This window comes from Electrona antarctica (assembly GCF_951216825.1).
Source record: "Electrona antarctica genome assembly, chromosome: 14".
Classification (NCBI taxonomy): domain Eukaryota; kingdom Metazoa; phylum Chordata; class Actinopteri; order Myctophiformes; family Myctophidae; genus Electrona; species Electrona antarctica.
The window spans coordinates 9,960,800-9,987,166 of NC_136795.1; the positions used below are offsets into that span (position 1 = coordinate 9,960,800).

At 46.0% G+C, this 26,367-nt stretch overlaps 1 protein-coding gene across 3 annotated transcripts in view; it reads left to right on the plus strand.

The window, feature by feature from the left end:
• Positions 1 to 26,367, plus strand: part of LOC306936714 (thyroid hormone receptor alpha) — a gene marked incomplete at both ends in the record, with an annotated part of 51,912 nt that overhangs the window by 10,081 nt on the left and 15,464 nt on the right. Inside the window, 3 exons of one of the 3 annotated variants that reach the window (XM_079520325.1) lie at positions 16,318 to 16,379; positions 21,329 to 21,450; positions 24,265 to 24,412. In XM_079520325.1, the coding sequence (XP_079376451.1) occupies positions 16,318 to 16,379; positions 21,329 to 21,450; positions 24,265 to 24,412 (332 nt within the window). Of the gene's footprint in view, positions 1 to 16,317; positions 16,411 to 21,328; positions 21,451 to 24,264; positions 24,413 to 26,367 lie in introns of all 3 variants that reach the window. The other 2 variants (XM_079520324.1, XM_079520326.1) reach the window with 2 other exon arrangements.

Genomic DNA, 26,367 nt, shown 5'->3' on the forward strand with positions numbered 1-26,367 from the left:
ACAGTACAGTACAGGAACCCCCACACGGTAACTCTGTCATTTCTCAACCGTTTCGGACGCGGGGCGGCTCGCCGGAATCGGCCGGTGCGTTCCTGTTCCTGTGGGTCTGGAACTGAGGGTGTAGACAACCTGCCAACCCCTCCACTATTGGTCTGCTGAGGGTGTAGACATACTAGACAACCTGCCAACCCCTCCACTATTGGTCTGCTGAGGGTGTACCGTGTAGACAACCTGCCAACCCCTCCACTATTGGTCTGCTGAGGGTGTAGACAACCTGCCAACCCCTCCACTATTGGTCTGCTGAGGGTGTGGACAACCTGCCAACCCCTCCACTATTGGTCTGCTGAGGGTGTAGACATACTAGACAACCTGCCAACCCCTCCACTATTGGTCTGCTGAGGGTGTACCGTGTAGACAACCTGCCAACCCCTCCACTATTGGTCTGCTGAGGGTGTACCGTGTAGACAACCTGCCAACCCCTCCACTATTGGTCTGCTGAGGGTGTAGACAACCTGCCAACCCCTCCACTATTGGTCTGCTGAGGGTGTGGACAACCTGCCAACCCCTCCACTATTGGTCTGCTGAGGGTGTAGACAACCTGCCAACCCCTCCACTATTGGTCTGCTGAGGGTGTAGACAACCTGCCAACCCCTCCACTATTGGTCTGCTGAGGGTGTAGACAACCTGCCAACCCCTCCACTATTGGTCTGCTGAGGGTGTAGACATACTAGACAACCTGCCATGCCTCTCCTGTTTAGCTGACAGTGAGGAGTTTCACTGTAGCCTCGCGTAGCAATAGACCTATACTAATATCCTGGGGCAATATGCATTGCAAAGGCCTTGTTTCTGTTCCTCTTTCTCCTTGAATGAACGTTGTAACATGACCTGAAATGAATGTTCTGTGTAATTAACAAACAGGTTATTCCTTAAAAATGAAAATAGAAAAAAAAAATCCTATAAGCTGTAGTGAAAAAAGAAATGAGTGTTTGTGTATGTTTGACCTGAGGAAGAGTCTCATCCACCACTGGTGCAAGGTCTAACTAACCTGACTCCGCCAGATGGGGCAGCAGAGAGTACACTGGGTACCCCCTTGGAGGGGGGAACCCAGTGTACTCTCTGCTGCCCCATCTGGCGGAATCAGGTTAAGGTCTAACACCCAGTCTCATATTTTAGTTTGACATTAAAGACACGTAAAAAGGCCGTAGGGATGTGGATAATTTGTTTTCGTTCCCGATCCGATCCTGATATTTAGCCGATACCCAATACTATTACCAGAAAATAATATTAATAAGAATTTAAAAAAGGAAAATAAATCTTATTCTGAAGTCCACCGATCGGAAAACACGCTCTTATTTTGAAGTCCGCGGACCGGAAGTCAAGGGTTGACATTCGTCTATGTTGACACATATGCTGTGCGAAGATGCTGTGCTAAGATTTCACCCCTTGTCTGGAAGCAATCATCAGTTCACCACCTCTTCCAGCTTCCGGTTCAGAGTCAACTAGAAAAGGTGCCCCTCGGGGGACAGGTCTCCACCAGGATAGGAGCGTTTTTGGAAAAATGGCAAGTGGCATTTCTTCCTTGGCCTAGTGGGAATATGCGTGCATAGTTTTACCACAATCGGACGTTGTGAATTGCGGCATTTTCTACAAAATGGGCCACTCCTGAAAACTTTGGAAGCCAATCTTAGCCAATCAGGATGGAATATGAGAGACCCGTCTTGATCACATGACTATTGACTATAGAGATCATGTGTACCGATTTGTGTGAGATTTGGATAGAATCTGAAGGAGTATTATCAAAAAATGTGTTTTACATAAGTCGGCCTCCTGGTGGCCCTACAAGGAGCAGATGTGAAAAATGCAGGTCAAAGGTTTTTCCTTGGCCTCTAGGGAGTGTGGATACAAAGTTGTACAAAGATCTGTGCAGTTATAGGTAAAAACATGAATGGGCCAGTTATAGCGCCACCAGGAGGCTGATGTGAACATTTTCAAATGGCATTTCTTCCTCAGCCTAGTGTGAATGTGCGTGCAAAATTTCCCTCAAATTGCACTCTGCGTTCATGATTTGAGGCATTTTGTTCAAAACCGACCAATCTTGCAAAATTTGGAAGGCAATCTTAGCCAATGGGGATGGAATATGGGGAAGCGGACAGGTCCTTGTTTATCACATGACTGATGAGATGGTGTATACCGATTTGTGTGATGTATGGATAAGATGTATAAGAGTAATATAAAGAAATGTGTTTAGCAAAAATCGGCCTCATGATGGCGCTATAAAAGGATGATGTGGAAATATTGGGGCAGAGGTTCATCGTTGGCATCCAGGGAGTGTGTGTGTGCACAGTTTGGCATCGACCCGGCCAACGGTGCCAGAGATTAGTTGTACACGGACGGACGGACACACGGACGGAGTGCAAAACATACTCTCCCCACGCCTTCGGCCTGGTACACTACTAGATGTTTTTCAGTCAAGTGTGCATTTTGTAGCAGAGCCCCAACAGCCACAATTCCCCAGGGTGCTCTTCACTGAGGTTGAATACTAACGGTGATCACAGTAGCACTTAAAGCAAGAGCCTTTCCACCTTGACAGTTGCCAATCATACCTGTAATTACGGTTAAGAGCCTCCGCTTGGATGTCATTACCATTCACAGGACATCCCTGTGGAATAGAGCAGTGCTACTCAACCCGCGGCCCCTACTTCATGTATCTGCGGCTCGTCATGGTCACTACCAATACAAAGATATGATTAGTTATTGTCTCCACCAGGCCGAAGGCATGGGGAGAGAGTATGTTTTGCACTCCGTCCGTGTGTGTGTCCGTCCGTCCGTGTGTGTGTGTGTGTCCGTCCTTCCTTCCGTCCGTCTGTGTACAGCTAATCTCCGGCACCGTTAACCCGGTCGATGCCAAACTTTGCACACACACTCCCTGGATGCCAACGATGAACCTCTGCCCCGCATTTTCCAGAACGGCCTGTTATAGCGCCACCATGAGGCAGCTTTTCACATGTTTTACCTAAAACTGCACCGATCTGCGTGAAACGTTGCATGCACACTCCCTAGAGGCCAAGGACAAACCTTTGACCTGCATTTTCCGCATCTGCCTTTTATAGCGCCACCAGGAGGCCGACTTTTGTAAAACACATTTTTTGATATTACTCCTCCAGATTCTGTCCAAAAATCTCACAAATCGTTACACAGTATCTCTATGGTCATGTGCTCAAGTCGGATCTGTCCGATATTTCATATTCCATCATAATTGGCTATAATTGGCTTTCACAGTTTGCAAGATTGCCCCGTTTTGAACAAAAGCCTCAAATCATGAACGCAGCATGCAATTTACGTGAAATCTTTCACACATTTGCTTACTGGGCTGAGGAATATATCCCACCCTTTTCACATTGGCCTGTTATAGCGCCACCAACAGGTTGATTTTTGCTAAACACATTTTTGGAACAAAATGCCTCAAATCATCCAATTGCCATCAAAGGCAAACATGTTTATATTACTCCTAAACATCTCACACAGTCCTATCCTCCTGGTGGAGACCTGTGCCCAGAAGGGCACTTTTTCTAGTTTTCATTGTTTTCAACAAGATTGTAGGTATTGTATTGTTTGTTCCAAGAGAAGGTGATATGGCCTGATGTCAGCTGAGTATTAACCACTTAATTATCTATTCACCTGTGATAATCTGTTCAGTATATGTTCTCTTCATATTTTGTGAATGAAGACTCATTTAGTAACTTCATCATTAATCACAGTGTTTTTGTTCACTGAGGTTTGGCCTTATCGATGGAAATGTGGCTTTTTACTGTGTGTTTCCTTAATTTTTAGAGTGGTCGTGTAGTCTGTTTGTTTCAAAATAATACTGACATGTAGCTTGCGGCCCTTGGACTTTTGGAATTTTGCTGAGTGGCCCCTGAGCCATCTTAAGTTGAGTATCCCTGGAATAGACCATCTTCCTCTTTATCCTAGCAGCTACTTAGAGCATGATTTCAGTTTCTGCTTGTGGACTATCAGTGATGCCAGGTAAGCATTTGCATGGATGAGAAACGATAGTGTTTACTTCCTATACCCACTCCCCACCTCCTTTGATTAGCTAGTGATGAAAGCGCTAAGAGATGCAGGGGCCTCTCTCGCTCTTTCTCTCCCTCTCCTACCAAAGCTGTGTCCTCAGACAACCCCGACCCCCCGTCCTCTGTCTTGAGCTACAATAACAAACAAACCTCTTTGACTTTTGACCTGTTGAAGTGTACTAAGGACGTAGGAGGAAACCGGTTCAAACTAACACATACAAACCTTTTAACCACTTCTTAAGCCTTGTGTATTTCCTACGTTGTGAGCTTATAGATCGGCTATTTTTGTTTTCATTTGAAATGTTTGGACGGACCACGACAGAGCCCACACATCCACACACAACTTTTATATTTTCTTACTTTTTATTTATCTAAGCAGGACTGCTCTTTTTCAGCAATGCCCTGCTTTACAGTGCACTCATGCAGTTCTACACATTCACACACCTATAGGACCACCATTGAAACCAGCCCAGACATTTCACATGTCATCCAAGCTCTTGTCTTCTCTTTCCTGTCTCTCTCCACTAGACTGCCTCTTATGAAGGCACAACCATTTTCAGGGTTCTTGCATGTGCAAGTCTGGGAAGTATGGAATATTGTTTTCTCATCCAGGCAGGCCTGACGGCTGAGGGAAATGGCCAGGAAATGGTGATTAAATAAATTAATGAATATATTTTTGCAATAAATATTTTGATTGGGCCGGGCCTTGAAAACCCCAACATCCACTTTACATGCCAGTGGAGACGTAAAGGAGCATTGGTTTAGCAGTGGTTGTTAGCTATAGCGCGAGTCACAGTTTCCACCTCAGAAAAAGGTGTTATTGCAATTTAAAGTGTGTGCATACATACAGTACATGCGTACGTGTCGTGTGTACCTACCACACACACACACACACACACACACACGCACACGCACACACACACACACACGCAAGCACATACTGCAACTTCAAGCTATACTCAAAACCCTGTCCTACTTATACCTCTCTATTTGGCAAATTGCAGAAGGAGTGACTAGACTCCATGGAAAAAATAAGTGTAAACTTGAAGGCACTTTTAGGTGTTAGAGTTGTTTGGAGTTGGGGGGGTTTCTGGTGGCAATGACATAGTAAAAATAAATTAAATGGTGGCTGGTTGAGTGAGGACAGTTCAATCTTTTTTCACGAGTAGTCCCGAGACCTGAGTACAAATTCACAAGCCAGGTACATTTTCACATACTGTAGACCCAATAAAACAAAACGAAAAGAAGTACAAGAAGTACAAAATAATTATAAATATGTACAAAATGTGATTGGGAGTGTCAATGTTTGTACAAATTGTATGTTATCCCATTTTGACCTGAGATCAGATTCTAAAAATGTCTTCTACATCCTGACAGTTTTCTGAAAAAGCTGTTTCTGTGTCAGTCGTTCTTCGATTTTTCAAAAATAGCAGACCTACAGGCTCGTAGCGCGCCACTCGGTGGCGCGCTACGAGCTTGTAGATCTGCTATTTTTCAATAGCTAAAGCATAACATAATGCTAACACCAAAAGGGGTTCCCGCCCAGAATGGGTTAAAACAGGCTAAAACAAGGACATTCAGCCACCTGGTGGTTGAATAGCCACTCCACATATTAAAATAAACCTGTGGGTGTGGCTGAGAATCTGGGCGTGTGTCTGTGGGTGTGTCTAACAAAGGTACCTTTCAGAACCCATAGAGATCATTTTGAGATCGAGGAAGAAACTTAGGGGACAGGACTGTACATACTGTAGGAGCTCTCCTTGATTGATTATTGATAGCATGTGTGCATACCAGTTACTGAGACTGTACAGGATCCATACACGACCATAGATCAGTGCTGTAGTACAGGGGTCTGCAACCTTTTCGACATGAAGTGCCGTGTCTTTATTTTCTTGATAGTCGGCATGCCATTAACGACATTACGTTTAATTATGACACCACATCCAAATTATATATTTCCATCCCATTTTGATTGTTCATACACACATAGCAACATTTATTTTTTTCTCTTCTTCTTTAGAAACATTTTCTTAGCATGTATGATTTTTAGACTCAATTATTATTTTACCACTGTCTCCCGGGTCTCCCCGGGAATGTGAGTTTAAATTAATGTAGAATTATGTGCAGGATGTAATTTGCATACAGATGTGAGTGGACTTAATTTAACTGTAACCCTTTTTTATATATATTAAATTATAAAAGAAAAATCATCTCTCTCACACTTGTGCCAGTGTGCCAGTGATCACCCTCTGCAGTGTGCCAGTGATCACCCTCTGCAGTGTGCCAGTGATCACCCTCTGCAGTGTGCCAGTGATCACCCTCTGCAGTGTGCCAGTGATCACCCTCTGCAGTGTGCCAGTGATCACCCTCTGCAGTTTGCCAGTGATCACCCTCTGCAGTGTGCCAGTGATCACCCTCGGCAGTGTGCCAGTGATCACCCTCTGCAGTGTGCCAGTGATCACCCTCTGCAGTGTGCCAGTGATCACCCTCTGCTGTGCCAATATTGGCACCCGTGCCTAAGGTTGCCTACCCCTGCGTAGTAGCCTAGGTTTTTTCCAGACGGCGGTATACCATAATTATTCTCTGCGCGACATGTGCACGTACGGTATAGGCTACGCTCGTATGTGGTCAACGGATGAAATTAATGATTAGCGGACCCATATACATTTATTTTTCCAAAACTTCGGCACAGCATAGTTCATACAGTATATAGCGTATAGCGGTAGACTACACCACTGCCATAGACGTGTTAGTTATATTGCATTCTGGGCGGGAACCCCTTTTGATGTTAGCATTACGTTATGCTTTAGCTACTGAAAAATAGCAGATCTACAAGCTCATAGCGCGCCACCGAGTGGCGCGCTACGAGCTTGTAGGTCTGCTATTTTTGAAAAATCGAAGAACGACTGAGATAGAAACACAGCTTTTTCAGAAAACTGTCAGGATGTAGAAGACGTTTTTTAGAATCTGATCTCAGGTCAAAATGGGTTAACATACTCATGTCATGCAGATTAGTCTAAAGTAACATTTTGTTCACTATTAAAAGAAATGTATGGCTTTATACTCCATCACACAACGGAATGTCTTGCTGAGAAGAATGTACTGTATCTTGTCGGCAAGCGACACTGTTGCACTACAGAGGATAAATGAGGCTTTGATTGGTTTTTTTATTGTGCTATAGGTACTACTTACAGTATAGGACCACAATGGAAACGAGTTCCCAGGATTTTCTCGTGTGTTCTCCTTTTGGTCTGAAAGTCTGACTGTACGTCGTGCTGTCTATATTTCGGTATTCAATCAAAGTTTAATCGATCAATACCGAACCACTTCCAACCTGGTGTCCCCATTTTGGCCATGTCGATGTTCTGTTGGCTAAATTGGAGCTCTTACATCTCCACTGTTTTCGTGAAAATAGGACGTGTCACACCGACATTTTGGACCTTTAGTGGAAAAAGAAAAAGAAACCTTGATCGATTCTTGAATCTTGATATCAAAATATGAAATAATGTCAAAAAGTGGGAATTTAAAGAGCTCCAAAAAAGGTAGCACATCCAAAAATTAAATAAATGGCGGACAAAGTACTCACCTTTCCATTTCTTTATTGGCACATGCACCAAAAAGGAACGCTTACGCGTTTCGGCTATGCAGCCTTCATCAGAGCATGAAATAATGTCTAACATGGATAGATTTGTAAAAGCAAGCAAAGTCACTGCAAGACGTTTGAGACTCTTTTTTGTTCCATTTCTTTCGAACACGCCTGAAGGTGTGATAAAGAAAGGGTGCAGATGAAAATGAAGATGAGGATTTTTTGTTGGTACATTCCGCGGTGGGGGGGGGGGGGGGGAGGGGGTGGGGGGTCTTTCAATGCATGCATCTGTCAGGGTCAGGGAGGCATGTGATATTGGACGTCACAGAGCTGCAGGCATGAGGAGGAGAACTGTCTGCACTTGATCAAGACCTAAAGGAAGGGATGACATTGGGTAGAGTTGGGGGGGGGGTGGAGAGGCATGAGAGGAGAAGCGAGGGGGGGATAGGGTCAAAATCAAACATTACAGCTGCTCCACAAATGATTACTGGCTTGAATAAATGGTGCATTTTATATAGCGCCTTTATCCAAGGCGCTTTACATAGATTGTGCATTACATTCACCCATTCATACACTGATGGCAGTGGAAACCATGCAAGGTACCAACCAGCACATCAGGAGCAATTAGGGGTTCAGTGTCTTGCTCAAGGACACTTCGACACTAACTCTGGGGGAGCCCGGGTTTGAACTGGCGACCTTGCGGTTACCATCCGGAAACTCTACCCCTGAGCCACCGCCGCATGTTGATGACTCCTGGAGATATAAAGCAGCTAACTCCACCACCTCTCTATACCTCTCATGCAAGGGAGTGACAATATAAATAAAGTCACAACACCAACTTTGATGAGGCAGTATTGCTTTGTTTTCAACATGTCCTGAAAAATGTATATTTTTCATTTTCTGGGAAAATGAACATTTTAAAGTTAGGTGGTTTCTTCCCGACAGCAGAGATATGCAAGACAACACCATTTTAGAGAATGTAACTACATTTATAGATATACTGTAGATAGGTAGGTAGAATGTTGTCTGGTGGATAGGCAGATACTGTAGGTGTCAATGTCAATTCATCACTAGACTAGACTAGACACCTCACATGCACACACACACACACACACACACACACACACACACGCATGTGGGTCATAGTGCGGGGGGGGATGTGGCAGCTTGCTGTTACGTAATTGAGTTAGCATTAAAGCCTTAAAGTGAGTTTGGATGTTGGAGACGTGTGTGTGTGTGTGTGTGTGTGTGTGTGTGTGTGTGTGTGTGTGTGTGTGTGTGTGTGTGTGTGTGTGCGTGTGCGTGTGCGCGTGTGTGTGTGTGCGTGTGTCAGCATGTGCCCCTTTGGAAGATGACAAATGTGAGGAAACAATAGAGAGCTACAGAGAGAGAGAGAGATGGGAGGGGGGGAGGTGGGGGGGGACGACAACAGCGCGGGAACCTGGAGGGTCAGCCAGAGAACTAGTGATTCATAATAGGAGGTAGAGATAGAGAGAAAGATACAGTGGGGTTGTGCGAGGTAGAGAGAGAGAGAGAGAGAGAGAGAGAGAGAGAGAGAGAGAGAGAGAGAGAGAGAGAGAGAGAGAGAGAGAGAGAGAGAGAGAGAGAGAGAGAGAGAGAGAGAGAGAGAGAGGCCGGTAGAGGAATAGAAAGTGAAAGCTGGAAGGGGAGGGGACAGCATGTGCGGAATGGCGTGAGAAAGATAGAGAGAGAATGAGACAGAGCGAGAGAGAGAGAGCGAGAGACATAAACAGAGTAGTCATGCCAGCGCACGCCCAGTCTGCTGTCGAACATCTCTGCTGCCGCAAACAGCTGACTATCAACAACCACTGCTATCCACACCAGTCCTGCTCTCTCTGCTTCACCGTTGGCTCTGCTCTGGGTCCTCCTCCTCCTCCTCTCCCTGACTGGACTCAGCTCAAACTGAACCCCCCCCCCCTCACCCCCGCCCCAGCCCAGCGCTGCTGGCTGCACTGGAAAGCTTCTGTGTACAGTTTGAGAGGGGGGGGGGGGATTTAAATACCTCCCCCCATGGGGATTATAAATAAGTGCATATTATCGCAGCCAGCCCAGAACTCCTAGCCTAAGTCTGCTTGCTGAGAAGAGAACACATGCAGCGCCTGCCCCTACACTGTACTTTGTTTTGGTTTTTTCGTAGTTTTTCCCCTTTTCCATCCTGCATGGCTCGTCGTCTCACCGGGCAGGATATTAAAGCGTTTTCGGGACGACCCTTTGATTGATGGAGACAGTCTCGTTGGCTCGTGAAGAAGACTCGACGGAGACTGACAAAAGGAGAATATACAGTAGCTGACTGGCGGAGGAAATGCTGTGCTGTTATGGCGAGAGAGAGAGAGCAGCGAAGTGCGGCGTGACAGCCGAGTGTTGCTTTTTGACAGACTTGCAGAGGTGGCTTTAACGTCTGTACTGTAGCGGCTGTGTTTACCATTCCAGACGACTCGGTGACACTGACAGACGGAGCAGGCAGAATCTAGTAGATGAGGCGCTTGAAGAACTGGAGGAGCTCGGCTTCGGCAAACAAGGCGTCCGTTAGTTTTCTGGGAACTTTCTTTGTAGACTATAGGCTTGCATAGAGAGAGGACTCTCTTTGTAGACTATAGGCTTGCATAGAGAGAGGACTCTCTTTGTAGACTATAGGCTTGCATAGAGAGAGGACTCTCTTTGTAGACTATAGGCTTGCATAGAGAGAGGACTCTCTTTGTAGACTATAGGCTTGCATAGAGAGAGGACTCTCTTTGTAGACTATAGGCTTGCATAGAGAGAGGACTCTCTTTGTAGACTATAGGCTTGCATAGAGAGAGGACTCTCTTTGTAGACTATAGGCTTGCATAGAGAGAGGACTCTCTTTGTAGACTATAGGCATAGAGAGAGGACTCGGTCTTCAGCTGTCTGCCACTGCAGCTCTATACTCCTATAAAGCGTGCAGGGACCCTTGGGCAGGCATGCATATTCTGCAGCCATACTGCATCAACAGGTGGGTTAGAGTGTGTGTGTGTGTGTGTGTGTGTGTGTGTGTGTGTGTGTGTGTGTGTGTGTGTGTGTGTGTGTGTGTGTGTGTGTGTGTGTGTGTGTGTGTGTGTGTGTGTGTGTGTGTGTGTGTGTGTGTGTGTGTGTGTGTGTGTGTGTGTGTGTGTGTGTGTGTGTGTGTGTGCGTGCACGCGCATGTAACAGGATGTTAGCAAGCATGCATGTATCCTTGCATATGTTGGGAAAGAGAGGAGAGAAAGATACTGTGTGTGTGTGTGCGCGCGTGCGTGTATTATTTTAATTATAAATATAGCTTTTCAAACATTCTCACTGAATCAAGTACAGCTATGCTCAAATAAAGAGTTCCACTTCACTTAATTACGGAATGCCCTTTATTCAAATCACCCCAACATTGTTACTCTTAATCCTAACCCAATTGTCTATCACTTTGAATTGAATACTTTTTTTTTTGCTGTGACGTTAGAATCTGTTTGTAACCAGTAGCAGCCAATAAATCTTCTACATGGAAGTTCCAGACTAATATCTATGCAGTGATATTTGTCTGGACATGTCATCCCATCCTTTAAGGTCCCCACACACCGGTCTGGACATGTCATCCCATCCTTTAAGGTCCCCACACACCGGTCTGGACATGTCATCCCATCCTTTAAGGTCCCCACACACCGAGCACGTGTTTCGGATTTCTAGCGGCGTTTCTCCATCGGTTTTCCGAAAAACGCGTCCAGTGTGCAACCACCTTTTACTGTACTTTTGTACTTTTGTACACAAATATATGAATGTGCTGTGAGCCCCCCCAGCTAACAGTACACACATCTAGTTTAATGCTCCGGCCGTCACATGATGGCATGCATATTTCTCACTGCTAAAAGAAGATATTAATATCAATAGATATTTTGTGTAGAAGATGGCCCTCCCTCCCCCCTCCCTCCCTCCCTCCCTCCCCATTGACACCAATGTCTCACTGCAATCCCCTTCTTAAGTATAGATAATACTGGACATCATTCTGTACATAAGCTCTTTTTCCAGCTCGCTGACACCTCTTTAAACATGTGACCTGACCCCCTCCCAATCCAAAGATGCTGAAGGGGGAGGGGATTCATTCAACAGTTTGGACTGACTAAGCAAGGGAGAGATGTACATTATACTGTACGTACTGTACTCACTGTACGGATGGATGGATGGATGTCAAACAGATACACTGATATACAGTACATCTCAAGCCTTTGCATATCCATTGGACCCTGCTAAAGCAGCTAACTCCACCACCTCTCCCCCTCTCACGCAAGTCATTGACAATATATAAAGTCACAACTTTGATGAGGCACTATTGTTTAAAAAATCACACCCGTGTGAAGTGAGTGGTGCAACTCCGTGTGGGGGTTCCCGGGGGGGGGGGGGGGGGGAGTTCCAGACCCACAGGAACGCACCCAGGGCGCCGGCCCGGTTCCGGCGAGCCACCCTGTCCAAAATGGTAGAGAAATGACAGAGTTACCATGTGGGGGTCCCCGGGGGTGGGGGGGGGGGTTCCAGACCCCCAGGAACGCGCCCAGGGGGCCGGGCCGGTTCCGGCGTGCCGCCCCGCGTCCGAAACGGTTGAGAAATGACAGAGTTACTGTGTGCCGGTCCCTCTACTGTACCCTCTACTGTACTGTACTGTCACTGTACTGTACTGGCACACCCAAAATCATACAGTTAATATGTGCGTGTGTGTTTGTGTGTGTGTTAGGTTGCGCACAGGTGGTGAAAAACAACCATGCTGTTTTCATGCTCATACATACCCAGCCAGCCAGCCAGGCAGGCACCCACACACATATGTCCGTAAGGGAGTGGTTGCACCACTCAAAACAATGTAAGGTTTTCTTCATTTCCTGAAAAATGAACATTTTGGAGCACCATATGAAGTTGGAATCTCAGAGAAGGGACCTAGTTGAGCTTGTTGCTCAACATTTAGGCTGAATTAGTAAGCAATTACGTAATTCTGAATAAATGAAACAAAACAAAATAATCTGTGAATAGAACATAATACTTGTATCCGCTTTAGGTGTTGTTGTTGTTGGGGTGTTTGCCAAGTAGCCTGGCTTCCAGCCTGATTCGCTGCATTCCGTCAATCTGTGTTGTCACTCGCTAGGTAGGCGGGACAACGGGTGAAATCCACCCGGGGCTCCTGATGACGTGTCAGCAACAACGTGGCTACGTAACGTAACAGGTGACGTTACGAAATGCAAGTCTGCTGCCTGCTGGCCAGACTGAGTAGCGAGTGACAAAGCAGATAGGCTGGAACCCACACTATTTGCCAAGTACATTTTCACATACTTTACCCTTCCTGGACGGTATCCTCTGTCTTGACCCATCCTCTCGTAGTGGATGCCATTAATACGGCGCTCGGGGAGCAGTTAGTGTCTTCCTCAGGGACAGTTCTACACACAGACTGGGCGAGCTGGGGGTCGAACCAGTGACCTTCTGATTCCCCGATGGCCCTCTCCCACTCAGCTGTACGGTCGCTGAGTGCATGCTTTGTTCTCTATTGGGCTCACACATTTGTACACACAGCACTGGCTTTACGAAAAAACAGCTACTCTAGACCTTGGGAACAACTGTGATTGAACGAAAGCATTGTTGTACACTGTGGTACTACTAACAGACAGAAATAAAAGAAGTAAATGAGAGAAAGAGGTGGCCCAAATTAATGCTTATATACGCGTTTCTGCTATGAGCCTATGCAGTATTGCAGTACGCTCTGATGAAGGCTCATAGCCGAAACACGTAAGCGTTCCCTTTTGGTGTGTGCCAATGGAAATGTGACTACTTTGTCCTCCATTTATTTAAGACAGAAAGAAGTGTGAGGGGAGGAGATTTGTGGTGGTTGGTGAGGTTCTCTCTGTTAACTAATATTGCTGAAGGAGAGAGGGAATGAGAGGGGGGGGGGGGGTCAGTGACAGAGATAGGGGTGAGAGAGGGGGTGGGCAGGCACAGAGATGGGAGAGACTGAGCGAGAGAGCTCAAAGAAGGAGATTTAGGGAATTGAGGAGAGGAGATGTATAGGAGAACAGAGGGAAGACTGTGGGGTGATGGGAGGGAGAAGATAATCGATCACAGAGTGAGAGATGGAGAGAGACAGACAGACAGACACACAGACAGACAGACAGACAGACAGACAGGAAGCGTGATGAAAGAGACTGGAATGTCACAGACGGAGGATGAGGAGGGAATGGAAGAAGGACGAAGGAGGGTGACGGGAGAGACTGGGGAGCATAATCCAAATCTCCAGAGAGCAGACTATCCTCAGGGGGAGAGAGAGAGAGAGAGAGAGGGAGGGAGGAAGGATAGAGAAAGATATCAGAACAGAGAGACTGAGTGAAGGAATTATGCTTGTGTGTGTGTGTGTGTGTGTGTGTGTGTGTGTGTGTGTGTGTGTGTGTGTGTGTGTGTGTGTGTGTGTGTGTGTGTGTGTGTGTGTGTGTGTGTGTGTGTGTGTGTGTGTGTGCGCGCGCGCAAAATGTGTGCGCGTGTCCATGTCTGCTTTGGAGAACAAGCTAGTATAGAGAGTGCATGCATGTATCTATCTGGTACACGTGAGCCTGATGTGAGGCTCGATCTGTGTGACTCACTGAGCAACGTTTAAACTGAGCCCCATGTCTCACTTACACTGTGTTTTTTATTTAAATGGACTGTCTGCTTGAAAGTAGGATATAATAACCACGCTCCGAATAATGAAGAGAGACTGTGAAATAGCGTAGAGAAATGAACGGTCTATGGCTTCTTAGAGCCTTTAGACCGCTCTTTACTTCCCATTTCATACATAACTTACTATTGTAAGTACCCACTGATAATTAATTTACAGCGGGGACCTCAAGTTGCACTATTAAAGTGTCTCTTTTCCCCTCTATGTAGATTTCTAAAGCTTCCAGGCTATCAAACTGGTGGCCCACACGGGTCCAATCCGGCCCATGGGGTGATTCTGGGACGCAAAGAAAATAAGTATTCACTGCCATTTTATGTATCTTCATGGCAGCAGCTCTCACACGCCTCTCTCGCCATTATCTCCCCATACCACTGTCTGTACCACCTGCTGTGCTGGCAGCTTGTTGTGTGTGTACTTAGAAAATAATAGACGGCAGTTAGCCACCCACTGTGCCACTCCAGTCAATCCCCAGTCTGGCCATCAGGGCCTCGACACGGCATGCATCTTGAGCTACAGTACATCGGTTACATCAGCGCTTCTTATCAATCTGCAACTTGTGTCTGTGAGAGACACATGTGTCTGGTGTAGGGAATGAGCTTCAGGCATGGTGGATAGGGTAAAGACAGGAGTGAGCTTCAGGCATGGTGGATAGGGTAAAGACAGGAGCTTCAGGCATGGTGGATAGGGTAAAGACAGGAGTGCTTTGACAGACACGCGGATAAAGATGTAAAGTAAACCCACAATTCATTTGAGATATACAGTATCTGCTGTCGGGAAGAGTATCTCAGTTCTCCACCCTTTGACTTGGAAAAGAGCAGGTAGGGAGTGTTTGTCGCTCCCAATCTTCCGCCGTAGTCTGAAAACTCACCTCTTCAGACCCCACCTTAGCCCCTGGCACTTGCCCTAGCCTCGACGACCTTGAAAGCGTATGCAAAGGCTAAAATATGGCATTTAAATAGCATATTATAGACATATCGCATTCTATAGTGTATACTTATAGATTCATTGTGCAGATATTGCACTGTTAGATGGATGTTAGGTTTCCTTAGTTTACTTATGATCCTTGATTGACTATTTCTACAGTATGCATTTCATGTATGCTGTTCTTGCTTACTGTAAGTAAGCAAGAACAAGAGCGTCTGCTGAATGCCTACATTTTTATTTGTAAATTGTAGGGAGGCTGGACTTCCACTTGTTAGGAAGGTGACAACTTAGTTGTCAACAACAAATCTACAGTACCCCACACCAAGAGTAGATGAAGATAGTAGTAGATCAATTGAACTTAAATGATGTCCAGTGATGTCCAGCCAGCCAAACAGAGCCTGGCAGTAAGCTTTGACTTTGCCTTCAATATGTGTCATCATTCATGATGCAACAGGTTTTGTCGGATAGAGGTTCTTCCCACCGTGAGGGATTCATGCCAAAGTGAAACATGCATAATAACAGTATATAAAGCAGGTTTGTTGTGGTTTTGTAATCCCTCCCCAGTGCACACCGGGGCAAATAACGTCCGTGTATGTCATAAAATGCAGTGGTGTTTGTTAGTAGCTGTGATGTTGTCAGGTATTAGATGAGTTGACTTCAGACACTTCCATAATCCACCTCATTCTCAGAGGTGGGCAAAAAAAGTAGGCCTATCCGAGGATTATGAAGAGAGGCGGAGAACGAAAGACAGAGAGAGAGGAGGGGGGGGGCAAGCGAGAGAGAGAGAACAGCAAAGACGCACGCACGCACGCACACACACTGTGTATGTATGTGCTGCACATGTGTGAGTATGAGATACTGTATTGTAGTTGTGTTTTCACACCAATACCCCCTCTCTCTCTCTCTCTCTCTCTCTCTGTTTCCTTTCCTCTGTCTCTCCATTTCTCTCCCTCTATGGTTCTCTGTCTCTGTCTGTCTCCCTCATCCTCTCTCCCCTCCTCTCTCTCTCTCTCTCTCTGTCTGTCTCCATATCTTTCTCCATGTAGGTGGCCAGATGGGCCGAAGAGGAAGAGGAAGAACAGTCAATGTTCGGTGAAGAGCATGTCGGGTAAGATCATTCTCCTCCTCTGCCGCTCCTCGTCTCCTCTCCATCTCTCACAGAATATCAATGTTTATGATGCTTCTTGTACAGTAGCTGCCTCGTAGGGGCTAATTTATATTTCATTTCACGTTGAGTAGCATCCCAGGCAGGTAACATTCCTTTGATAATCCTTTGATAAGCGCTTTGTCGTGTCTCCTCTCTTCCGACGAACTTGAATAAGAAAAGGAAAAGAAAAGAAAAGAAAAGAAAAGAAATGTCCCCGCTTTGACATCCATCACATAAAGCCCGAAAGCTATAATTCATAATATATATGGAGGAGCGGGTGATAGTGGGGGACCTTGCAGCTTTAGAAAAAGCACATAATGGAACTTGTCTTCTAAATCCCAAATCAGCTATTTTTATAGATGGAGTTTTTTTTTTTGGGGGGGGGGGGGGGTTAGATCCTTTATGGATTTAGATAAGAAGCCGCTGACATTCGAGGCTTTAAATAACGTTCCTGGTGAGTTAATCTGATCATAACTCCCTGTGGGAGACTTTAAGCGGAACTTTGAGGAAAGAAATACTATTTCCAGAAGGTGTGACATTGAAATAGTTTATTTTTTTTCTTTCTTTCTTCTTTCCTATTTAAGTAGACCCACCAAAGATTAGCATCAGCCACGACATATACAGGGTCGTTTTTGTTGTACCACCAGATTGGCCCAGTTCAAAACTCACAGGCAGCTGTTACTGTACCATCCGCCATCTTGATTTATTTTAATCAGATAAGACTAATGGAGGAATATATGTTGATATTGGCTTTTAGAGTTGACAACCTTGTAGAAAGAAAAGGAAAGTGAAATTCACAGCAATGCCGGAGAAGTACTGACCATGACCAAAATGCAGTAGTTTGCGATAAAGCAATCACATAGAATAACACTCATAGCTTCGACACGGAAAGCGTTTATTTTCAAATGCCAACGCCGGGGAATGCCAAAATATTCTAATTGGAACCTTATCAGCTACAGCAAAAAAACACAGCGGCCGGCATTCGCCTGCATGACTGGCGTATCAGATAGGGCTAATGGTAGGTTGGTAAATAAAAAGCTGAGATTATTTTGTTAGTCTCTAAATCAAAATAGAAACTAATTTCATCTGAATCAAGCCAAAGAAATCAACCCCACATACACAAGAGCTTGATTGCTTGATTGATTTCATTGTTTTATATCACATAAAAAGAGCACAATAGCACTGTCCCGACGTACACTCACAGCAGCACCGAGGATGAAAACAACACAAGAAAGCACCAGGGCTTATTTCCATTGTCACAAAAAACAACACATCAGACAGATATACATAAAAGTCAATGCATTTAACCTATTTTTTTTTTACCTATAAATGTACAGTCAATACATTTAACCTATTTTAAATAAAGCCATATGTACCTATACACACTTCATAAAGTTCACAGTTTATAATTTACAGGACCAAACCGTCTATTAAAGTGCATTTTTTTTGCATTTACATAGTGACCATTATTTTGGGCAACTAGCAGCAGCAGGGCAAAGGGATTGTATAGATTTTTGACTAAAAGAAAATTTAACCAGGAAAAAAAATAAAAAATAAAAGGCTTGACTTTAAATCAATAATATCAGATAAGTTTTTCTGTTTGGATGAATGGGCTGTCAATGTGAAATTGCACCTTGTTAGCATCCTGCCATTAACTTCTAATGGCAGATTTGACACTGCCGTGCTGCAGCATAGTAGGCAGGACGTGAAGCAGAGAGCCCTGGCCCTGCACAGCCGTGCCAATACTCATCACCATAAAGCATAACTTCAAAGTGTTTTATTGCTTTTATGGTTTTATATGCAGTGCTGCACTGTTAACGTTAAATACCTTTTTCAAAGATATGACACAACGGGGGCAAGCTGGAGGCAAATATGACACAATATTGCAAGCTCACAATGTGCCACGATGCTATTTTCTTTTTTGAAAGATTTGGACAAATTAGGAATATATATTTTCTTTTTTTGTAAGATATTTTTGGGGCTTTTCTTCCTTTATTGATAGGACATAGTGGAGATAGACAGGAAACACGGAGAGAGAGAGAGACTGGGAATGACACGCAGCAAAGGTCGTCGGGATCAGGACTCGAATCAGAGACACGCTGTCAGGCACACGCCTATGTGCTATGCGCCTGGACCGCTAGGCCAGCGGGCATCCCAAATGACTAATTAGGATATATTTTAACTGCACACATCTTGTATGAGTTCCATAATGATATGTTTTTTTACCCCCCTTTTCTACCCAATTTAGTCGTTCTGCCAATTAATTCCTCCCCTCACACATCTCTGTGTTGTCACTGCCGTAACCAACTGACTCACCTGCCAGTGAGGGGCCCCCACCGGGAGGTCGTAGGTAGGGCCTTCGTCCTATAATCCTCCCGCCCAACACTCCCTGCTGACACGTTCCGCCCCAGCCGTTTAGGAGTACGTGCCATGACCGATATCACCCTCCCCGCCCCGGCTTCCCTGTCCCGAACACGGGGCAAATTGTGTTTGCATAGACGCCCGACAAAGCCGGACGCACCACGGTGGATTGGAATCACAACCTCCGTGGTGATGGGCAGGGACTTTACCACTGCGCCACGCCACCCGGGCACACTCAGTATTTAATGGTTTTATTTGGCGCAGCTCCAAATGCCTCTTGACCAGTCACAATGTGTGGTTGGAACTATAGCTGTTGTATAAAACAAGGATATACAATATATACGGCACAGTAATAACAAGGTATGGTATGTACTATAGGTATATAAAAATGAGAAAAAAGGCCTCCTATCATCCATCCATGCGTCCATCCATCCCAATTAAGAAAAGCTAAGTCAATAGGACAGGACATCAAAGTGAGCAGCACCGTGCACTTCTTCTGTAAAACCTGTTTAAACTGCAGCTGACGAAGTGTCGAGCTAACACTGTCATGGGCTCCGCCTTCATTTAGGACGAAGGTCAGCTTTTTACGCCAACATAATTCCAAAGTGCATTTGCTGCATGCACCGTTTTACGGCTTCAAAACACACTTACAGGATTCATTAGTCATTTCTTTTGGGCCCAGTCCCCTGAAATTCCTCCCCTCCAGCGCAGCTAGAGCTCTGCTGCGGAGCCACAAAGTCAGCGATGGATAGGGAGAGATCAAGGGCCGGCGAGGAGCTCTGTACTTCACCCTCAGATCAGCCCCCATGCATGAAAGCCTCGATTCTTCTTTCGTTGGAACAGATGGCCTGCAAGGATATATAGCTTCACAATTGGCCTCAGTCGTAACTACCAGCGTAAATACCTTCCGCCTGCATGAGACACACACACATTTCTCTGGGATGACTTAACGCTGCGGTTTAGACGGGGAGGAAGTCATTTCTTTTGAGGGAAAGTGGGTGATGACAGCGAGCGGGAGTTAATGGCTTTCGAATGTCAAGCTAGCTTGCTAGCTCAGCGGCAAGGAGCTGCTTATTCTGAAAGGCTGTGTGGACTTAACGAGAAAAGAGAGAAACATCCACTTGATAATTGCCCTCCAGTGCTGTATGCTCCACTCAGCCTGATTTGCCAGAGCCTCAGAGCGTGTGCGTGCGTGCGTGCGTGCGTGTGTGCGTGCGTGCGTGCGTGCGTGCGTGCGTGCGTGCGGTTGTGTGTGTGGTTGTGTGTGTGCGTGTGTGTGTGTGGTTGTGTGTGGTTGTGTGTGCGTGTGTGTGTGGGTGTGTGGGTGGGTGGGTGTGGGTGTGTATTGCTGTAAAAAATACTTTATATAGTGTTAAAACGTATGGGTTGGCTACCTGCTAGTTTATTAAGTCCCTGTCTGTCGTTGTATACACATAACTCTGGGCTTAATTTGCTTACACAAGTTTTATGACTTTTTCCTCTTTCCGAAAATTATGGTTAGGCTACTCAGGTTATTCACCCACCCTGCATTCTCTGAGTTTTAAAGAGATGGAGGAAAAAAAATACTTTGGAGGCCCCATAAAAAACAGACAAGACACATGAGACAAATAAAAGTTTAAAGATATCACAATTGAGTACAAAAGCACAACTGTACTTAGGGAAGAGAACTGACAAAAATAAAACCACACAAATGTACGGTATAATTAATTTCTCTTGAGATACATAAAAATAACTTGAACACCACATGAACCCTAATATCACTATTATAAGCATGTCATTAGGCATAAATATAATGTGACCATTCCGCAAAAGTTGCCCATCCACAAGCTCACAACGCACTGCAATGCAGTGTATACTTAAAAGTATATACAGTTTAAGTAGGTTTAAAAAAATCTAACTCGAAATGAGAAGTTGGCGTGTGTCCGCCGTTGAACTGTGTCACTCTGTTTCATTGTCTGCTGGGTCCCACTACACTGACCAGGAGCTGCAATACGCCCCTGTGTTAACAATCACCCCTCCCTCCCTCCTCCCTCCCCGATTCCTCACCCATCATCTCCGTTCACCCCTTCACCACCTCCTCGTTTACCTTGCCACGTTGTGCCTCTCCTTCTCCACTTATCCATCCATCCATCCATCTCTCAATCGACACCCTTACTTTCCCGTGAAATCCCCACACATCCTGACCTCCTCCTTTCATGTGTCTGCCCCCTCGCCTCCTCTCACCCGCCCTTCTGCCCCCTCGCCTCCTCTCACCCGCCCTTCTGCCCCCTCGCCTCCTCTCACCCGGCCTTCTGCCCCCTCACCTCCTCTCACCCTAACCCTTACTCCTCCCGGTTCTACCTCACCCATCCTGCCATCCCGTCTTCTTCATTGCTCTGCCTCCATTCCTCCTGTTCCTCCCTCATCCAAACCTGAACATGCTGCTTCCTCATCCTCGTCATCCTCCTAATCCTCGCCCCCTTGTCGGGTTCACTCCTTTCCCTCCTCCTGCTCCTGCTCCTCTCCTGTCCTCCTTTTATACCACCCTTCCTCCTCCTCCTGTCCTATAGCTCTTAGCGTCTCTGTTGCAGGGTACATCCCCAGCTACCTGGAGAAGGATGAGCCGTGTGTGGTGTGCGGGGACAAGGCCACGGGCTACCACTACCGCTGCATCACCTGCGAGGGCTGCAAGGTAAGGGTTATCTTGTGATGGTGTTTTACCTTTTATTATTATTATTATTATTCTAGCGTCATTGGTGCAACCGCATTTGCAATTTCCCAGAATTGCACCTTTCTAGTTTTACTACAGATCAACATATGGAATGAATTCTGTACTGGCCATATATGGAGCGTGTCTTGAGTGGACAGGGTTTGATGTGGTCAGAACAGGTCAGCTCCATATATGGAGATCTAAGGGTGGCAGCGGGGACAGTGTCTTGAGTGTACAGGGCCTTAGTTTTGGGCTCTTCGCCAGCTGCCGGGCGTGGCTGCACTAATACATTTGGGGGCAGGCCCGTCTAGAGTTTAAATGGACAGGTATCAGTCAAAAGGGAGACATCGAAGAGGAAGGATGGATGGGGAAGGATTAACATATGGAATGTCAGAAGAGGTCAGCTCCATATATGGAGATCTAAGGGTTTGAGGTTGCTGGCCAATATTGATGACATCAGGGATCTCCATATATGGGCATTCCCATATATGGGCTTATTATTGATGACATCAGGGATCTCCATCCCTGATGATATCACGTCATGACCATATATGGTCATGCCTGGGGTGACGGACCAACCAACCAACCAACTGACGGGAAATGCATGTTTTCATAGTAAATTGCCATTTTTATCCAAATGCAAAGGTAGACTCTGACCATTGAGCAATTTAGGGAATATAACCCTTAACCATGTAATTCTTTATCCATTAAGCCTTAATCCAAACATGACCAGACAGACAAACCCTTAATCCTATAGTGCCAAGGGGCAGCGACGGACCACCACGTTTAAAGCTGCTGCTTAATGTTGGGTTTAAACAGGAGTCCTTGCAGGAAAAAATTAATCATCCTTATTAATCACTCTTGTTATCATGATTAAATTGTGCTTAATTCGCCACCCCTCTCTAGAAACATGAGGTGTCACCATCTGTCCCAGCACATTTAAGAAGCTTGATGCAAACACACTGAGACTGCGTTCTGTTTGTTCTTGTTGTCATAGCTGTGGTGGTACTGAGGTTCATTGAACTTTCCAGCCTTTGTAAAATGAAAGATGAAATATATATAAACATCATCGGTCCCAGGAGGCAGTTAACTTCATAAAGCCTGCCCAAAGGCATTCAGTTAGTGTGCGTCTTGTTGTCATAGTCGATGTAGTTAATGTACCCAGATCAGTGCCCTGCGTCTCCGTGGAACCCACCGTGGAAATACCAAACTCCCCCAAAAAAAAGAGAAAAGTGCTCCTTATCTTTTATCAATAGGAGTTCAGTTGCTGCGCTGGCCGCCTGGCCAGTTCGCTCAACCCGGCACTATCAAGTTAAGCAATTAGAGCCTGGTGCTACAACCCAACCCCTTGTCTTCGCTGGAATGGAATTCCAACCATTTAGTTCAGGCTTTATTTAACCAGACCTGTCAATTAGAAGACAAAATACAGATCATGTTGAATTTGGTTATTGAGTTTCAGTATGGCTCCCCTTTTAACCTCTGGCCCAGGTGGTCAATCTATACCTATACTATACAGTATATATATATATATATCCGTCTGTTTAGCATTTCTGTTATTTATTGGCCTGTCACACGGTGTTAGGGTGAGGGGCTTGGTTTCCACTGCAGACATCCCTGCAGGCTGTGGTTCAGTGGTGTTCACTTTTTGTGGTTTCCAATTTCCCTGGGAAAACCGCCCCCGCAGACCACAGAATAACTCGCATACAAAGTCGTCCTGGCTTTCATCGCCGTGACACTTACAGTGCATCAGCGAGGTCTCTGTGCAACATTAACGCTGCTAACAACTTCTGGTGCCAGTGTCCTCTGAAGGCTTTTGTCCACACACCAAGCTACAGTTGGGTGCCACCGATATTGTCCCTTATCATTTGACCCATTTAGGCCTGACCTCAAAATTTTAAAAAATCCTTCTAAATCCTCCAGTTTTCTGAAATAAATATTTTCACGATTTTTCAAAAATAGCAGACCTACAAAGCTCGTAGCGCGCCACTCGGTGGCGCGCTATGAGCTTGTAGATCTGCTATTTTTCAAAAGCTAAATTATAACATAATGTTTAAAACACCAAAAGTGGTTTTGCGCAGGACAACATCGATGCGCAGGACAACATCGATGGCCTCCAACTGTAAGACAGCTTTACATTCTGAACAGAAAGAAATTAAATAAAAATCATGCCCGTCTGAACGGAGCGGTGCAACTATACTTATTACGTATAACTTATACGTAGTGTGATAGTTACTGTACTGTACTGTAGTCTGTACTGTACCATACGGTGTACTGTACTGTACTGTACTGTACTGTACTGTACTGTACTGTACTGTACTGTACTGTACTGTACTGTACTGTACAGTGTACTGTACTGTACTATTGTAATAGTTATAGTGCACAGTGTGAAGCTCAACAGCGCCACTTGAAGGCAGGTCACCCAGTGGTATTGCAGCTGTTCCTCCTCCAAACAGACATGCTGTACATACATAGGGACTTAGGGACACACGCAGCCAGTCATTGGAGCGGTGTGCGCCGCTCGAAAAACACCAGTATATTCCATGTGCTATATTCTAACTGAGAAGAGATGCCAGACGTTATGCAACATGACACTTGCCAACCCATTTCTGGCAGTCTGGATGCAATCAACAACACGCCATGTGATGTGACCCGCTTAATTGACTTGTTTGATGAGATTATATCACACCAGAACATCTCAGGGTTTGATTACATTTTGAGTTTGCATAATTTCATATTACATTCAGACACCGACGGTTGCTCTCTAATAAGTCTCTCTCTCTCTGTCCCTATTTGCAGGGTTTCTTCCGTAGAACCATTCAGAAGAACCTCCATCCTTCTTACTCCTGTAAATATGAGGGCTGCTGCATCATCGACAAGATCACACGCAACCAGTGTCAGCTGTGTCGCTTCAAGAAGTGCATCACAGTGGGCATGGCTATGGACTGTGAGTGACGCACACACGCACGCACGCACGCACGCACGCACGCACGCACGCACGCACGCACGCACGCACGCACGCACGCACGCACGCACGCACGCACGCACGCACGCACGCACGCACACACACACACACACACACACACACACACACACACACACACACACACACACACACACACCTGTACAACTGTACAGTATACAGACATTTGGAAACTGTATAGCATACAGTCAAACATAGTTTAACTGTACAGTCCTATAGCATACTGTATGTCATACATACATCATTTGATTCCCTACTGGCAGTTTGTTTCCATTAGGCAGTGCTGGGCATTTTGTTAGTACTTTGTTTGTTAGTACTATTTCTGTTTTTTTCTTCATAATTAAGCTGTCCCACTCCCAATAATGTTTTCCCATGGTCATCTGGTCACCCTAGGCCCAACATAGATCCCAATCCAAGTAAACAAAGTTAAGTTTAGTTTTATTATGAGGCCACCTGACTAAAATGGCCATTTTTGCTACTCATTGCATTGCTAATGTAATAGCATTAAGATTAAACATTTTCATTCAGTTTGTGATGAGAGACACAGAAAATTGAGTTTCTATGGCAATTATAGCCAAGTTTTACAGTGTGCGCCTGAATGGGCCTAAATAATAGCTTCCTTTCATAGTAACTCAGAGGCCTTGTGATGAGGAGGGTTGGGAGGCTGAGGTCCGTTCATAGTAACTCAGAGGCCTTGTGATGAGGAGGGTTGGGAGGTCCGTTCAAGACTCAGAGGCCTTGTGATGAGGAGGGTTGGGAGGCTGAGGTCCGTTCAAGACTCAGTGGCCTTGTGATGAGGAGGGTTGGGAGGCTGAGGTCCGTTCAAGACTCAGAGGCCTTGTGATGAGGAGGGTTGGGAGGCTGAGGTCCGTTCAAGACTCAGAGGCCTTGTGATGAGGAGGGTTGGGAGGCTGAGGTCCGTTCAAGACTCAGTGGCCTTGTGATGAGGAGGGTTGGGAGGCTGAGGTCCGTTCAAGACTCAGTGGCCTTGTGATGAGGAGGGTTGGGAGGCTGAGGTCCGTTCAAGACTCAGTGGCCTTGTGATGAGGAGGGTTGGGAGGCTGAGGTCTGTTCAAGACTCAGAGGCCTTGTGATGAGGAGGGTTGGGAGGCTGAGGTCCGTTCAAGACTCAGTGGCCTTGTGATGAGGAGGGTTGGGAGGCTGAGGTCCGTTCAAGGCTCAGAGGCCTTGTGATGAGGAGGGTTGGGAGGCTGAGGTCCGTTCATAGTAACTCAGAGGCCTTGTGATGAGGAGGGTTGGGAGGCTGAGGTCCGTTCATAGTAACTCAGTGGCCTTGTGATGAGGAGGGTTGGGAGGCTGAGGTCCGTTCAAGACTCAGAGGCCTTGTGATGAGGAGGGTTGGGAGGCTGAGGTCCGTTCATAGTAACTCAGAGGCCTTGTGATGAGGAGGGTTGGGAGGCTGAGGTTCCGTTCAAGACTCAGTGGCCTTGTGATGAGGAGGGTTGGGAGGCTGAGGTCCGTTCAAGGCTCAGAGGCCTTGTGATGAGGAGGGTTGGGAGGCTGAGGTCCGTTCATAGTAACCCAGAGGCCTTGTGATGAGGAGGGTTGGGAGGCTGAGGTCCGTTCATAGTAACTCAGAGGCCTTGTGATGAGGAGGGTTGGGAGGCTGAGGTCCGTTCATAGTAACTCAGTGGCCTTGTGATGAGGAGGGTTGGGAGGCTGAGGTCCGTTCAAGGCTCAGAGGCCTTGTGATGAGGAGGGTTGGGAGGCTGAGGTCCGTTCAAGGCTCAGAGGCCTTGTGATGAGGAGGGTTGGGAGGCTGAGGTCCGTTCAATATTTACAGAGTCCGCATGCATTGAAGGAAGCATGAGGTCAGTTTGTTGCTCTCCCCAGGTTGGCAGAGGGAGTGTAGTGCCCAGGATTACATTAGATAATTAATTGTGCACTGGGTGAAAAAA